Source organism: Macrosteles quadrilineatus, unplaced genomic scaffold (assembly GCF_028750875.1).
Source record: "Macrosteles quadrilineatus isolate MER2022 unplaced genomic scaffold, UCM_ALF_1.0 Scaffold_2__2_contigs__length_208266976, whole genome shotgun sequence".
Taxonomy (NCBI): domain Eukaryota; kingdom Metazoa; phylum Arthropoda; class Insecta; order Hemiptera; family Cicadellidae; genus Macrosteles; species Macrosteles quadrilineatus.
In genome coordinates this window covers 194,074,673-194,092,910 of record NW_026542595.1, presented here as the reverse complement: position 1 = coordinate 194,092,910, position 18,238 = coordinate 194,074,673, and the positions used below count along the sequence as shown (strand labels likewise).

The following is an 18,238-nucleotide window of genomic DNA, read 5'->3' as shown; positions in this document are numbered from 1 at the left end:
ATACAATTTTGTAATGTGAAATACTGGGTTCAATCATTTATTACAGTAAAAGAGGACTATGGGAGTGAATGTTGTTAAATTCATTACTTATGTTATGATTTATTTTGGCAGATCAATATTCCTAACTATTATAAATACGGTTTTCTAATATATTGGTTTAAATACCTTCAGTCTCTAGTTCAAAAGAAGTTGGTTATTGCGTTTTCAGCACGACGTTGTGCTATCATCAGGCTTCCAGTCAGAAATGTGAACTGTATATAATTTTGGATAAACGATGTACAATGGACTAAACGTCCATATATTAGTTATATTAGTTCTTAACCAGTTCAGGGGCAATTCCACATCTTATGATGTCAAAACTATAACGGATTTCATTGGAAATTGTCGTTCTGTTTTTGTTCGTTATTAGCAGTGAAGTATTGCTATTAACAATTGCATTTAATTTAAAATGATTAGCTTTTACGTAAAAGTATTCTAAATGACAAATTATTTTTTAAATAATAAATTAATTGATATTTAATTCACTTAATCCTCTTTTTGGACTCTGGAAAAATATCAAACGCAATTCCGAAGCTACATTTGACCTATTTTTGTTTAAAATCTGTTATAAGCTTTTAAAATACCGAAGTTAATTGAATTGAATATGTTTTACTAGCGTATACAATATGCATCCCATACATTTACCACTTACACCCAAATCTTATTAAAATGTAAATAAAACTCTAAATGCTAGGTCTTTCTTTTCTTAGTATTTGATACCAAGATAACTTATATCAAATAAAATTTGTAATAGAAATAATATGTTGCTTTTTTATCATACTAATATTATAAATGTAAAAGTGTGTGTGTTCGTTTGAAGTTTAATCACGCATTAACTGCTGAACGGATTGGGCTGAAATTTGGCATGATGATAGCTCTCATTCCCGATTAACATATAGGCAAATTCTTATCTCAAAAATCCTAGTTACGTCATAAAAGGATGTTAGCGCCTTTTAAGCAGAAATAACTAATTTACAAAACAAATACAAAGTCTAATGCAGAATTGCGAGTTTCGAAACTCAAAAGGAATTTAAAGTATTCTCTTTATTTTCACAAGAGGCGAGAAGTGTAATTGGTACCCTTGTAATTTCGTTAGGAATGACAATCACAACTACACTGGGGTGACTGTAATTAACATCAGCCCCAGGGAAATGTTAGGGGTAGCGCGGCAGAATACTTAAGCGTGCATTGTGCTGTGTTCTATTTGTTGCAGCGTGTACTCAATAAGGAAGTTATTATTGTGGTCTTTATCGAACAAAAGGTCCAAGACGGCTTTAAAGTTTATTTTTTTGGGATTCCCGGGAGAAAAAACAAACAAACATGTTAGTTCGAGTCCATATGTATATTGATTAGGTCTTAAAACTCAAATGGTTTTAGTTTATTGTATGAAATTTTTGTCAAATTTGTGAAAGAAAAAACCATTTTATACATTCTTGAATTTTACGTTTTTGAAATGAAGAAATGGATAACCTTTGGGAGGTGTTGCTTAGAAAAAAATAAAAAGACTTTCTCCCAAAATATGCCAATATTCAAATAAGTAAAAAATATACGGTTTTGTGAGTACTGTTTCTAAGTGCTAAACACAGTATGACTCCGAAACTGTCTGAAAATAAATGATTCTTGATATCTATTTGCACAACTTTTTTAAATCTTACCATGCTTTTGAAATTGTATAAAAACTATTTTTCCTCACTTCGGAATGTCTAATTACTTATTTAACTCCCTAAAACTCTTGTTATAAACTATAAAATTCCCCGTAAATTTTCATTACCTACTAAACTAGCCAGTTTAACTAAAATCTGAATTAAACTCTCAGAGGTTAGTGTTAGTGTATTCTGTAGTTTTGCTTAAACGAGGATATTATTTATTTCTTTTTGACATTTGTGGTATTTGCGATCCATGAACTCGTAAACAAATGATTTAAATAGAACTAAAATTTGTACCTTGGGTTGTTAAGCACAATTCAGGAACCAACCAAACTTATCTAATGAATCACATTTGTATTTTCCTTAAGTTTTAACAGTATTTTGCAACATACGAGTATTGTTGAATTTACTTATTTGAGCTTAACATTTAAACTTCAAATATATTTTTTAGGACTCTATTTTTAAAGTGTTATGTATTTAACAAGGAAATAATACCAATGAAATTCCTATTGAATGAATGTGTTATTGATATTAATTATTTTAAATATTCTTTCATGCCAAATATGTATAAAAAACTACCAAAAATATCCATTTCTAAGATCTTAAATACCTTTATGGATTTTTGGCTGTCCAATAGACAGTAAATAAAATAAAAGAATAGACGAATTCACACAAGATTTCCCAAAGGATTTGTTTCCCTCCGCTAAGGAGAGGTCCTTCTGCCTCATTAGTTCCAAAGCCCCCGACTCCGGTATTTCCTAAATCCCCCAATCGAGACTACAACCTCCCTACATCGTCTTCGACACAGCTGACTTAAGCTGCTAACTCTTGTCTAATTAGTGATCAGTGTTCACCACCTGAGTACTGACTTTAGATAAGGCTTATGTATATTAACTGCGGTTTGGTGAGGAGGCATTTGAATCTTAGAGAATTAATTAAGTGGCTAACAGGAAAAGATTATCTGGAAAGGTTATAGCTCGGTGGTTATTTACATAATATTTGGTAAGTAGTGTAGGAATATTGTTAAAAAAGTAAGTTAAATAATTTATTTAAAAAAAATTTACTCTCCCAAAGTTCTTATGCTATTACAGATGATTTTGACTGAATTTATTACATTTTTACTGCAGGTAAAAATATAAATCTTTAGTTTTAACGTAATCTACATTTGTATTTGTATTTCTGTAATTGTAAAGATAATAATCTTGATTCCACATTTTCTCCAATCTATACATGCGAAATGTATTGGTCGTTGTACAGTATTACACAGCTCATGCTTAAAAAAATATTTTCGAAATTTGTTCCTTTTTCAGTCGGTGCTCCAGAATCAATGCTGCATGCCAAAATATATATTAATTAGTTTCAACTATTTAACTAGCTAGACCGTATAAGAATAATTGATTTTCTATTAGGTTTATAGATACGTAGACACCACTACTAAATTACTAGTGCAACATGTGTTATACTGAACAGATTTTAAATAAGTAAAAACATTATTACCATTACAAATATTTTTGAATTTTAATTTAAAATCATTATTTCGAGGCTTAGCTTTTCAGTTATCACATTAGATGTGTGCAATCTTAATGGAAAGCTGTTCGGGCAAAGATAAGAATATCTAAGCGTTTTATGTTCACTTATCTGAGAAACTGAGACCGCGAAACTTGGCCAAATAAAATGTCCCCTCTTTCTTCGTAATCCGTCTGTTTGGGGGAAATAGAGGGTACAAAGTATTGATCAGGGCGCCCCTCCTATTAGCAGCCCTTGCTTGAGCCGTGCGATAACCAGGATATACTGGCAAACTTGCTAAACTGGGGAGCTTCGCCCTGGTGGTGGTATACCGCTGGTAGGCTCAACGTCTTAACAAATGCCATATAATCAAGGAACAATAATTGCAATGATTAGTAATCTTAATCAACATGCATATAACCTTTCTTATTGTGCAACGAAAATATTCATAAGCAGTTTGACTTGCACACCAGATTGTGACATGTCCCAACCAGATACGTTTGTGTAGAAGTGTCAAATTGAATGACGGTTCTCTAAATTTTAGCAATAAAGACGTTATAAAAATATTTTTGACAGTTATTAATTTCTTGAGGTTTGCCCTCTTCTTGTGCCTTTTGGATTATCCTCCACGGCCCTTTTCACGAAAGCGTAATTCTTGTAGGGTGATAAAAGAGATAAGTGAGAATAGTATATTAATTATTTTCCTACATGGCTCTCTATAGTGTACCCCAAAGGACACGTCAACAATGATAAGGTCTTCTATTGGCTTATTGGAGTTGTAACATGTTTAGTAAATAAAAAAACAAAATAGATTGATTAACCAAAACCAAACAAAGCTGTAAATCGGCGTTGGCGTCCTTCCCAGACGTTTTTGTCAAAACAAGTTGCATTTGTACTTACTATACTACCTAGTGTTATATTCTACTGGCTTCCATGTAAATAATACATACTCAAGGACCAGTATTTATCTCATTACGAAAAACTCCCCAGTTGAGGGGTTTTCAAACTTCCCCTGTGCCTTACCTTCCCTTCGCTTAGTATACAAATTTCCAAATCTGAAAGTCTGGTCATTATGTTTATTAATATTGATGGATTGTAGATTTTATGAAAATGAGCTTACATATTTTCATTTTTGTTTGTCTAGTACACTGATTAAGGAATCGTGGCACATGTAGATTTTATGAATCACGCAGTACATTTGATCATTATCAGCAGCTGTCGTAATCTATTATTTTAATTTCTTATATAATTTATTGTACCTGTGGCATTTATTTAAGGAGTTTTAGCGGAGAGACAAACGCTTTTTGGGAAAGCGCTCAAAGTCCATACGTTTTATCCAGTCATATTCAAAGTCATGTAGAATGCACCTAAGATACTAAACTTAAATACTATGTACCTCAAATACACCAGTCTATCAAAAATATTACCACTTTTCACAGCAGTGTCTCAGCATTTTCACAAAAGCAATAAAATAATCCTAAATCAGATGAATTTACAAACATAAATCCTCTTGCAAAACTTAGATTCTTTCTTGGACTTAAATGTCATATAATAATACTTTTAAGTATCGTGAAGTATCTTTATTTTCAAGACATGAAGCCATAGCATCGTTTACCGATAATTTGAAGGAATTCAACGTACTTTCAGCAGTTGTTGATAGAGCACACCACGAATATTAGAACCAAAAGCGGAATGGATCATAAACATAAAAAATACGTAACTGGCCCGAATCCTATACCAATAACATTACCAAATGGTTTAGACAGTACCATTTAAGCAATGTTGGATAGTGTTTACTTTTTGGGCCAGTAAAATAATTCGTTTATGTTTATGATCCATTCCGTGCCTGTCCTAGTATTAATGCAGCACACTGTCGTTCATAATATGAGATCAATTGACCGTTTGAGAAAAAAAGTTTAAAATCTCTGAAAACTTAACCTCACTCAATCTTAAGACTGGGCAATTCGCTCCAGGAATCAGTACAAATGGACACCACAGACGTTGTATCTGATAATTTAAATCTCACCACCCCAGTCACATGATAGATCATGTGTCATTCCCCATTTCAATCTTCAATAATCGAATTTTCCTCCCCATTGATCCTCAAACATGGTTGACCTTATTCCCATCGTGTCTGTGGACGTTGAAGGCTCTTTCTACATATTCTCAATGTTGGGTCATCCATCAGGTAACTCTTATACCCTCGAATAATTTCCAGTATGTATGATAGAAACCGTCTTGTGATGAGGATGTAGTGTTCATCGGTTGGGCCGCTCGTAAAGACTTTTTCTAAAATCTCAAGGGACAAAAGAATCATGAATGCGTAGTGTCAAAAATACTTTCTTATGATTGCCATTTTAGTATTCAAAGACTTCCGTCATTACTGTTGTCAGGCAAGTATTCTATTGGTTACGAAGGCTATTGCAAAAAAAAAAAAAAAAAAATTGCACCTATTTGTCACCTATTGTTCACCTTTGATACTATCAGCTATAACACTTATAAAATCCGTCGAATGGTATCAAATATGTACCATCACTGTTTTATTGACTTTAGCTGAGGACTCTAGAGATGCTACTATGCATTATAGTCTTACAAATCACCAATAACATTTGACTACGTTACCTGCCTAGTATTTCTTCCTAAGCTGAACTTCCTATCTATATATAAAGCCAAAAGTACCCATGAACTTTTGAGAAAACTACAAGTCACACCCCCAAAAACCATATACTTAAAATGTTCGTCATGACGAGAAACCTTGCGCAAAATTATCCATTATTTCATAAATTGCCTTTTAAGGTCGTAATTCCTTTTTAAAGGGAACTTTCCATATACCTAATGTTAAAATACCTCAGCTGTACTTATTTGTTTGTAATTCTTTCAATTTAGGCTATTACCTTATTAAAATCAGTTTCTTTTACTGTATTTTGTTTATTTCAGGTTAACTTAACCAATCACTAGTTTTATTAATACTTATGAAGTCAAACGGGGTGAAGCCCGTGGGTAACAGCTAGTTTTAAATAAATACAAGTATTTGGATTATGGAGAACTTTTTACTTCAAAGAACTTCTTCCACTAAAATTCATCGAAAATACCTCTGAAAACAACCCACATTCAAATGCACAGAAAAATCATTTGTCCAAAGGGGAGCAGAGCAAATAGCAGCATCAGTAATTTGTTTCATAACCGACTCGAAATAATTGATAGCAGGAAGAGGGTGCAGGGCGTGAAGGGTAGAATGTAATAATGGAAGGTAAGTCAGGAGCCAAGGGGAGTTATAGTGAGGGGGTGACATGTGGGCTTACGTGACATGAGGGCTGTGCTGGAGGGATTTTGGGATTAATTGAGAGCTGTTATTTGTTAGAACCCACGAGTTGCAGGTGAGATTATCCTTTCACGAATGCGATAAGCACGTTCTGACATTTGTCAATTCACCTTGACTCATTCTAGCGAGTCAGAGTGAGAAATTGATTTGGAAATTGTTGAAGGTTTGAACGTGGACAATTTAAATGTAGGATATGCCATAATCTTACTTGCAAACCTGAAAGGGTGATTGTAAAAATAAATAGTAAAAAATACAATTTTTTTAGTTGTCAATGGTGTTATTTGTCAGTTGAAAAGTACCTTTATGGAGTCATGTAGGCAAGCCACATCAGTTATATGATGTTATGTTTAAAATAACCTGTCTCCAAACAGCAATCTCTGACTTATCAATTCAGGATGCTAAATGCGAGTACCATGTTCGGTAAATTCGGTTGATGTTGAAAACATTGCATAGTAATCCTCACATAGTTCAATCGTTATAACGAGCCGTCTAGTCCCTTAACACGAAAACGTTAATATAAATATTGAGGAATTGAGGAAAATAATTGTAAATGCTATTTTATATTGGACTCTTTATTTAAAATGAGGTTTCCAATGAGTTATATTAGTTTTTTTTTTTAAGGTAATATTAGTATTAATTTTTGAGTAAAAACGCATTTCCCCATTTTGGGTTCACTAAATTGTTTTTATAATTTCAAGTCATGAAAAGTATATTTCATCACTAGGTACCTAAAATGTCTCTTTTCGAACCGAGCTCAATTTTTACGATCGAGGCAAAGCGAAGGTTGGAAAATGAGCGAGTAATGAAAAGACACGTATCCCGTGTTATGAACTAGATTTTTCTTTATATGCACAGGTTTTATTTGAATACACTAAGTTGAAAAACTAAAACAGTTTTCGATTAAAGATAATCCTTCAAACCTACTTCTAAACTTGTTCAATTTAAGAAAAAAAAATATATTTGAGTAGTCGTATGTCCCTGTTATAATATTAACACCTACTACTAACAATATCCTAGGTATCAATCTAAAGTAACATAAATACTACACTCATATATTACAAATGCTTTAGTTATTTACGTAACATATCATCTGTCCAGTGGTAGGGGGAGGGTGATCTGTAGAGGTTGCTATGACAACAATGTTGTAATACGTTCATTACAGGTCGCACTATTAACACTATTGCACCTGCAGAGCTGTAATGGACTGTTGCATCTGCATAACTCAGTCTCTCACCCTGAGGCTATTTGACATTCGCTAGCCACATTAGCTGATGGCTCATAATGTAATGTAGGATATTACATGATAATTATACTGTGTTGTTATTTAATGCTCGTAAATTCGACTTAGTTTATGGAACGATTTATTTCATATATTCATCCAATAAAGCTACAGTGGAACCTTGATAAGAAGACCCTCGAAAACAAGTCACCCTTGATAACAAGTGTCATTTTCAAATCCCCTTAACCCCTAATCACATGTTATTACAAACCTCGATAAGAAGTCAACCTTGATAACAAGTCTTATTTTACAATCCCCATGAGGGTCTTGTTATCAAGGTTCTACCATAGATGAAGTAATCCTTCATCTATGGTTCTACTGTACTGTATTACACATGTTGAACGGTTGGTATTTTATTTTGTTGTTGTTATACTTGTTTTTTCAGGACCTCATTGTACAAAATATACAAAATTAATAACATAATATAAGGCTGCAACGAATATATGTTTATCAAAAACCACTTATAAATTTCTAATAACGTGCCGCTGATTGTTAATTTGAATCAGTTTTTGTATAATATGGTGTGTTATGCCACCATATGTTAATGTTATTTCGAATCGAATCAAATCAATTTTATTTCATATGATAAAACATTACTTAGAAAACACTCTAAAATTAGGTCACTGTTTAATACTCTAATTTGAAATAAAGGCTAATTTGAACCACATTAATTTCATATTTAGTTTTTAATTATTTGAAGGTCACCAACCTAAGTAGGAAATACATAGTACATAGTACAAGTAGGAATGTATACATTTTTGATATTCATGAATACTCATTGATATTAATTTGATACTCACACTACGTTCATCGAGGATGACTAATAATAAATCTTTACATATAGATCAGATAGCTCTCTAATTTACTATATCATTTATAAATTATGCAGGACTTGTTAATGTAAATTAACGAATAAAATTTGTTTTCGATTTTATATAGTTTTTACACGACAATCTAATTATTTGCTAAAACATTATAAACAGTTCTACACTTTAAAACGAAACGAAATATAGAAAAGTCGGTTACTCAGTTTGTGCAGGATGCAGAATCAAATCCAAAACCAAACAACCACAACGATAAAGCGACGAGCCCTTCAGCTGTTTCATCATTTGCAATTTGCTGTCTGGTTACGGCGCAATTCAGGGCTCTTTCAAAAATCCGATCATTGTTCCCACCCCACGACACCCCTAGGAATCAAATGGCAGCTTCACCCTCACGAGTCGTTTTAATTTATGGTTGAAGGCCCGCGTGGCATTCGTCGAATCGAACTGAGGGAACAGAAAGGTCGGCGATTTAATTAAAAGCTGTAGATCTGATAGGAAGAAAAGAAGGATCAGTATTGTCTATTGTAACTTTTATTGTTAGTCGTAGATAATTGATTTTTGTTGTGTAAAATTGTTATAGAACAATACATTAGCATACTATAAAATATACGTGGTAAAAAAATTACTAGGGTTGGATTATTTTAAAACTATTTAAATTGGACACGTGTGGGTCAGAATGCGACTACTAGTTTACTATTAATGTAAAAGTCACTACTCATTTCCATTATGATTTTTTACATGTAAATATCAATATATGATAGTTTAAAATAATATTTCATTGACTTAGAGTGCCCGAGTGTGTTGATTCCAATGAATTATTTTTAATGTTAACATACATTTTGAAGTGTGTGTTTTACCTTTTGCTCTTAAAACCTGGAAACAAACACTAGTTAACAAATAAATCGTTCCATGTGTTGGAAATAATTTCAATTTTATAAAACTTACCAATACAAAATGAAATAACACAAAGCTATCAAGTTTTGCTAGATATGTACTTGTAAATTATCCTCAGCTGAATTAGACTGATTCTAGAAGAGTGTGTGTTTAACCCACGCTTTTATAACCATACAACCACTTAAATATGACTATCTGAAATATTATTAGAAGGAGAGCGAGCTGATATAGTGGTAGAACGTGGAGCCCAAAGTGCCGGGCTCAAATCTCGCCTATAATGGATTTTATCTATGTGATAATGCCATGACCCTGTAGGACTAGCCCGAAGTAGTGGGTAGTAAGTTTCCGACTAAAGGTATGACATAAATATAATATATTTACGCATTTTAATATGTATTCAAATGCAATTCTCAAGAGGGGAAACAATTACATAAAATAAAATCCAATAAAGTGGAGGAAAAACTAAACAACAGATTGGAGATTAATTTTACAAAATGACGAAAAAGAGTCTGATAATTGATGGTTCGAGTGGGTCTTCCCATCAGCCAATCGAAGGCACTCTAAAATAATTAAAGTAATGATTAATGCCCGAGTAACAAAGCTGATTACATTCCATGTTAATTAATCCCCGTTCAATGAGGCTGGGGGAGCTCCGTGGGACAATTAGCAAGAGCTTGTCCTTCACAACGATACTCTTAATTTGTTTTGTTTATTTTACTCTTTGGGTTTTATCAACGATGGATTGAACGTCTTTTAAAATTAATTTTATTCCATGGGTAACGATTGATTGAAGCTCTGATAAAAACAATGTTTGTTATTTTGATAAGAGTTTTAACATTTGAAATAAAAACAATACTTCTAGAACAATATAGAGTATTGTTCTTAAGGACAAAAGAACAATAGCTTTTCTTGTTAAAAGCTTATAGGAGTATTTACCTAAAACAAATATTATTTTGGCAAGATCTTCAATCTCTCATTGCAATTCTGCCAAACCATAAAACCCCGAAAAAAATATAGCAAATATTATTCTTCTCGATGACAAGCTAATATCATCATTTTGTTGCAATGATTATGTTGATAGAAGCGTCAATTTGACCCACCATGGAACGAAAACTAAAGTACAGTACAACATAATGTTTGTTCTTAGGTAAATAAATTGTATTGCATCATCCCGTTTTACAAAACTATATTCGTAAACTATTTTGTTTTAAGCAGTTTTTGTATATATAGAAGCTCTTTTTGAAATTATTATTTTTCATTGGTAAATGAGTTTTTGTTGGTTTTTATAACGATTGAGGCTCTCTTCAAATAACAAATCATGCATGTTCATTGTTCATAGGTAAATAATTTGTTGTGCTTTTCCTCTAGAACGAGAACTTCACTATATTTATGTTGTACTTTAGTTTTGGTTCCCTGGTGGGTTGTATTGACGCTTCTATCAAAATATTCGTTGTAACACGATGATGTTATTATTAGCTTGTCATCTACAAGAATAATGTTTGCTATAATTTTTTCGGGCTTTTTGCGTTTTGGCAGTATCGCAATGAGGGATTGAAGATCTTGCCAAAATAATATTTGTTCAGGGAAATACTCACAAAAGTTTTTTGATTTATTGCGTTTATTTTAAATGTTAAAGCTCTTATCAAAATAATGATTGTTTATACAGATAAATTATAAACGTCGGTTTTTTAACGACGGATTGAAGCTGTTGTCCTAATAATCCATAGATAATATTCAAATATTCACGTAAACCTCGTATAGTTGTTCTTTGTTTTTATTTTGCTTTGTCTAAACTTAAATAAGAAATTGACTCTCTCATGAAAATTAAAGCTTTTCTTGGTTAAAGAGCGAGCAATATATTAAATACTCTTATTTTTATTTTATTTTTATTGAGTTTCATCATCAATGATAATTCAAATACCAAGTTAATACTAATACTATAATAATACCTTTTAATGTGTAAATAATGAACATCTGATTCAATTTCACATTAATATATACATATATACAAATGTATTAACACTGTACTCATTTGCGATTTATTCTTATTTGAACTCTGAGGATTTATGACTTAAATTAATTTAAAATACAATACAAATGTTTGCATTTTTTTTAAATTTTTTGGGTAGAGTTTAATAAACTCCCAGCAATTGGCGTTTAAAACGTAACTATGATTATCTTCTAAGCTGTTTACCACTAGGGATAATTTGAATTGTAAAATACATAAACGTACTGTCCTGGTTAGTTATTTTGTCTCTAAAGATTAAACAAAATATCCTCTTTAGAAAGCTAAATCTTAATGTCCACATCCATATAAACTATAAAGCCACATATCCATCAGGAAGGGTCGACAAAGGGAAATAATTGAGTGTCACTAACACATAGCTGTATTATGAAATATTGTATACATTATACCTTGTAATATAAAGATTGAAATTATTTATCCTAAAACCTTACTCGGAGAATAATTGTTAACTTAAAATTCATACAATATATTACGTAATTCAAACTATTTTAGATAACATTGATATTTACAATTTGCGGACCAGAAAAGCCTTATGATATTCCAACGAGGCATCAAAGTAATCATAGTTTGAGAACCATCCTGTAGAGCCACCTTTTTTAGTATGCGTTTCCTGTAAGCATTCATAAAACATACTTGAAAACCCCATGCATTAAGTAAACAAACGATTCATGGGAGGACCACTGTTTCTGTATTGTATAGTATTCCTCTAACAAAACCCAACTACTACAATTTGAATTTTTTGATCTTTTGGCTAGTAACAACTCGAGATAATTTTGGAAATTTGTATAGCTTTTTTTTAGTTATATTGAAGTTTTTACACAGAAAGCTCTTAGTCATACTTATTAGTTTTCCCACAAAGATTCATGCAATCAACCTTTGGATGCACCTTATGAGATACAGACATACCCATAGCATGAAAAACGGAAAAGCGCCACATCTACAGACACTTTTAATAACACGAAAAAGTCAATTCACACCAAAGTTCAAAGAGCAGAAAGGGTCGGATTAAGATAAACAGAAAGAGTTGCGGGCAAAAAGTCAAGCGTGCAACAGATGTTGACTCATCGTGGTCAACAAGTGGTGGTTTGTGTGCGTGCGTGTACTAGTGTGTGTGTGTGTGCGGGTGCGCGCGCCGATATTGATCCTGATGAACCGTTCCACGTTCAGTGACGAGGGCCCAGCGATCCAGGGTCCTTACGCGGGCTTCCCTCCAAATATTAATTTTTTACGTATTTTTCTAGTATTTTGATACCTAACTTATTTAGTGCAGTGACAATAATAACTTATATAAATTTCATGACTTCAACACACCCAAATGTCGTCCAGAACGTGAGTTTTAACTGTTATTGAGTCACGGTTTTATTGTTAGTGTTATTCTAGATAATCATAATAATTTTTGTAGAATGTGTTTTGTTTTTGGTTTTATAGAAAAATCTAGTTTACAGAACAAAGTATGGCGAAAAAATACGAGTAGTGCTCTAAATAGCAATTATGTTGTTAATCAAATGAGAGGTTGTAGCCTATAGTTTCTATACAATTGGTATAAATTTATAGTAATTTTAATAAAAAACTAAATTTTTGCTATTGAAAACAAATTTTCATGTTATGTGTAGGACCTAATACGAAACGACTACATTTTGATTTCAGAAGTACTGTACTATAATAATTTCAATAAGTAGGCATTACCTTTTTTTTAATTTAAATCCACATTTCACGTATCGTACCAAGCTAAATTTATTACTTTATCAGTGTATTTAAGTAGATAAAGTATACTATTCATTTTACATAAATGTATAGTAATTACTTGATTTAATTTTGTAGAACCAAAGCTTAGAAAATAAACAATTTGAATAGAAGTAATTATTATTGACATATTGTACTAGTATATTCTAGTTGAATCTTCTGATTTCGTTAAGTAAACAATGATCAAAGGTATAAAACTGTCTTTTAGTTCAAGGCTTTCACTATGCTTTATTTGTCCATCTCAAAGTATATATATTTTATTACATTAAATATATCATATAAATACAAAGATGAAACTGTCAAATAACAAGACTATACGACTAAAACCAATTAACGTTGTGGAGCGGGAGTGAAATATATTTAATAAAATTGCATCCAGCCAGCAAATAATTCTGCAGCGCAATTCAATTTGCACCAAATGGATTATTGGAAAAATGTAATTTAATCGACAAGTGTCACTTTTCGAGTCGGGCTGCATGCAATTAATTGGATTATTCTACGCTGCATGCGCAACTAAAACGTTTGCTGCAGCGCTATTTTACATCAACACGATTTGAAACTAATGCATTCAATGTGTATTATAAATAGATCAAGCTGGAAATATTTATTCAAGTGAATATTGTGTTGTGAGCATTTAATGCGACTGTGCCATTTGGTTATTTGTGTTTGTTGATTCATTTCGGTATTATGGGAAAACAGTTTTCACTGCTGCTCTTAGTGAAAGAATTTTGTAGCTTATGATTTTTGAACTAACGGCTTACTGTATATTATCCTTTACACATTTTACTCAATTGATTTTAAGTGCAGTACATTTTAAACAGGTATCGGTTTGTTTTCTATTGTCCATCCCTAAGTGGCAATTGTAAGGGTTGAAAATAATTAATTGAAAAATATTCACCAAACAATTGAACAGTTATTTGTTGGACAGATTAGATAAATTCTATATCCCACAAACAGTCTCGGAATTGGCTAGTATTTTAGTAGTAATTATTATTTATTATTGTTAAGAGTGTGTATGATTACTTTTCAACCAAAACGTCCAGGAAAAGGATCGTTTGATTGTCCAGTAACCTTAAATCCCCCTGTATTTTAATGATTATAAACGGTCAAACCTGATTGTTGAAACGAGCAAAAAAAGAGATTGTTTATATCTGAAAGACTTTGTCTATCAAAATCAACATCAGGTGGTAGAGTCCTATGAACTTCAACGCCATGTTTGCACGTATCATCGCTTTGGAATCACAAGTCATTACAAACTTAAAAAAATTGTATCTAACATAATCAATGCTTACAAGCTTGTAACTAACAATTATTTTGTTTTTTAAGAGGCATGATGGGCCTGGGCCGCTGGGACCTGGACGGCCTGGCTGTCTGCTTCCTCTCATTCGTCGTCTACATCAACACTCTCGGCCACGGGTTCGTCTACGATGACCAGTAAGAACAGTTTGTATATTCTTGTCGTAAACGAATTGATTTATTACGTTGTTAATCATTTGTGAAGCATTTACGTGGCATGTAAATTAACCTTTTAAATACTTTAAAGGTTTGCAGAGTTTACAGCTTTTAATGCCATTTATATAATATTTTATTTTGTCTCCACTATACGAACAAGTGGAAAATATACTCCTTAAAAGTATGTAAACGCATTAGGTATGCAGTATCAACTTTCAAGACTAAGTACAAAGACGATGGGGAGCGAGCTGGTGTAGTGGTTAGAGCGCGGGACTTCAGTCCCTGAGGTCCCGGGCTCGATCCCCGCCAAGTCACCAATGGATTTGATCTAAGTGATAATGCCCAACCCCTAGGTGTAGCCTGAAGTAATATAAAAAACAATCCCCGGCTCGTGCCTAGCGTCCTAGGAAAAAAAAGTACAAAGACGATAAAAATATCTTTCTAGGGACAGAACAAACAAATTAATATGTACAATCATTCGAATAGTTACAATGTTGGGTTTAGAAAGACAAGAGTTCTCAGTTTTAAGGTGTGACATGGATCACCAAAGAAAAGATAGACCGAAAAAGTAACACGAAATAACCATTTGCAGAACAATAAAATAAGGGTTCTTTCTACAAGCATGCAGAAGATACAACGTTTGCCGAGGCTGTTTGTTCTCGTCGCTTGGTACACTGACAAGCGGAAGTGATCAATTGTCTGAGAGAGGCGGCGGCAGGGCGTACCCGCATTACACGGGCTGGTGGCCATCTCTACTGCAACAACACGTGCCACTCATACATGTACTGGTGGCCATCTCTACTGCAACAACACGTGCCACTCATACATGTACTGGTGGCCATCTCTACTGCAACAACACGTGCCACTCATACATGTACTGGTGGTCATCTCTACTGCAACAACACGTGCCACTCATACATGTACTGGTGGCCATCGCTACTGCAACAACACGTGCCACTCATACACGTATAGGTGGCCATCTCTACTGCAACAACACGTGCCACTCATACACGTACTGGTGGCCATCTCTACTGCAACAACAAGTGCCACTCATACATGTACTGGTGGCCATCTCTACTGCAACAACACGTGCCACTCATATATGTATTGGTGGCCATCTCTACTGCAAAAACACGTGCCACTCATACATGTACTGCTGGCCATCTCTACTGCAACAACACGTGCCACTCATACATGTACTGGTGGCCATCTCTACTGCAAAAACACGTGCCACTCCTACATGTACTGGTGGCCATCTCTACTGCAACAACACGTGCCACTCATACACGTACTGGTGGCCATCTCTACTGCAAAAACACGTGCCACTCATACATGTACTGCTGGCCATCTCTACTGCAACAACACGTGCCACTCATACATGTACTGGTGGCCATCTCTACTGCAACAACACGTGCCACTCATACATGCACTGGTGGCCATCTCTACTGCAACAACACGTGCCACTCATACATGTACTGGTGGCCATCTCTACTGCAACAACACGTGCCACTCATACATGCACTGGTGGCCATCTCTACTGCAACAACACGTGCCACTCATACACGTACTGGTGGCCATCTCTACTGCAACAACACGTGCCACTCATACACGTACTGGTGGCCATCTCTACTGCAACAACACGTGCCACTCATACACGTACTGGTGGCCATCTCTACTGCAACAACACGTGCCACTCATACACGTACTGGTGGCCATCTCTACTGCAAAAACACGTGCCACTCATACATGTACTGCTGGCCATCTCTACTGCAACAACACGTGCCACTCATACACGTACTGGTGGCCATCTCTACTGCAACAACACGTGCCACTCATACATGCACTGGTGGCCATCTCTACTGCAACAACACGTGCCACTCATACATGTACTGGTGGCCATCTCTACTGCAACAACACGTGCCACTCATACATGCACTGGTGGCCATCTCTACTGCAACAACACGTGCCACTCATACACGTACTGGTGGCCATCTCTACTGCAACAACACGTGCCACTCATACACGTACTGGTGGCCATCGATATTGCTTAACGATTTTGTATTATATATCTTTTGTAAACATTTTGTTTGCTTTTATAGTTTTTGGACCGAGAAGTCATGTACAACGATAAAAACTTATTTTTGTATCTTTTTAAACAAATGCTATTAAAAATATGAATCAATTACTGTGAATTAAGTAAAGGTTTTTCAATGTTATATCTGAGGCAATTTATATATACTCGTAGGTATTTTAATTCTTATTACAACGCTGTTAATGTTCCATTAATTAATACTCGCGTAGTGTTAACATCAATCGTAGAAGTTTTTAAGGCACTCGCCAAGTCTCGTACTAGTACAGGTAAAATAATACCAAAAACGCCTCCAATAACAAAAAAATTGGTCCGTTGATGAAACTTGGTGAAAACTTTCCTTTTGTCATAAGAATTAAGAATCTAAAGAGTCCATAGATATATTTTAGGTGGAAGGGTGTTTTTGGGGGGGTGGGGGGGAAATATCAGTTTGAAAAACAGAAAATTATATTTTGACGAAATATAGGCATGTGACCCATGTTTTCGGGGTTATTTTTTATGCTAAAACGAATAAAAATAAGATCCAGACGATATAACCTTCATATAAAGAGTTTTTGTTTTGATTACCTCTGATATTCAATAATTTTCCCAATTAGTACAGGTAAGATGGTACAAAAACCACCATAGTACAACAAAGTTGGTCCGTTGATGGATCAGGGTGAAAACCTTTCTTTTTCCATAAGAATAATGGATCAAAATAATCCATCAAAATACCCCCGCCTCAGCAAACCCACAGACTAAGCGAATTTCCATTTAGAATTACCGGTATCTGATTGGATTTTCAATTAAATATAGGTAATTTTTAAATACCTTTAGCACTATTTTTTACAAATACCTAGGTTTGCTGCTACAGGGAGGGTAATATAGTTTGTTTTTAGTAAAATATTAATAGCTTAGTTTTAAGTAAATACTTTTTCCAAGTTTGGTGGAAATATATTCATAAACAAGCAAACTACAACAGTTTACTTATTATCTTTAAGAATAACATAGGAAATTTAAATTTACAATTTATTGAATTTTCTCCGTAACCCATAACCTTATAAACACACTTAAATATACTATATTATTTGTTTTTACACTATATTAAAAGGTGAAAAGATAAATTGAGGAATTTTATGTTTTGCTCCCCAAACCAATTGTTTTGAGAAAAATCAATTTTTACCCCATAAAAGCCCTCATAACACCCCGTTCCTAAGGTCCGATCATGCTGGTTCGCGAACTCATTCAAGTTTATTCCGCCCTACTCCTTCAACCGAATTTAATCAAAATCGGACAAAAAATTGTTCACGGACGTAATTTTTTTTTACCGACTTCTCTACAACAGTAGTATTTAAACATCCACAACTACGTATTGCTGGGCCATCCATTTAGTGGTTGTGACAGCACTAGTGTTATATTTGGGAAAGGTAAAAAAAAGA

At 33.8% G+C, this 18,238-nt stretch overlaps 1 protein-coding gene across 2 annotated transcripts in view; it reads left to right on the top strand.

Annotated features, from left to right (window-relative positions):
- Positions 1-18,238, top strand: part of LOC128986489 (protein O-mannosyl-transferase TMTC2-like) — a 46,780-nt gene that overhangs the window by 10,684 nt on the left and 17,858 nt on the right. Inside the window, exons 1-2 of one of the 2 annotated variants that reach the window (XM_054406891.1) lie at positions 12,754-12,865; positions 14,606-14,713. In XM_054406891.1, coding sequence (XP_054262866.1) covers positions 12,852-12,865; positions 14,606-14,713 — 122 coding nt within the window. In that variant the 5' untranslated portion in view covers positions 12,754-12,851. Of the gene's footprint in view, positions 1-12,753; positions 12,866-14,605; positions 14,714-18,238 lie in introns of those variants that run through there. The other variant, XM_054406892.1, reaches the window with a different exon arrangement.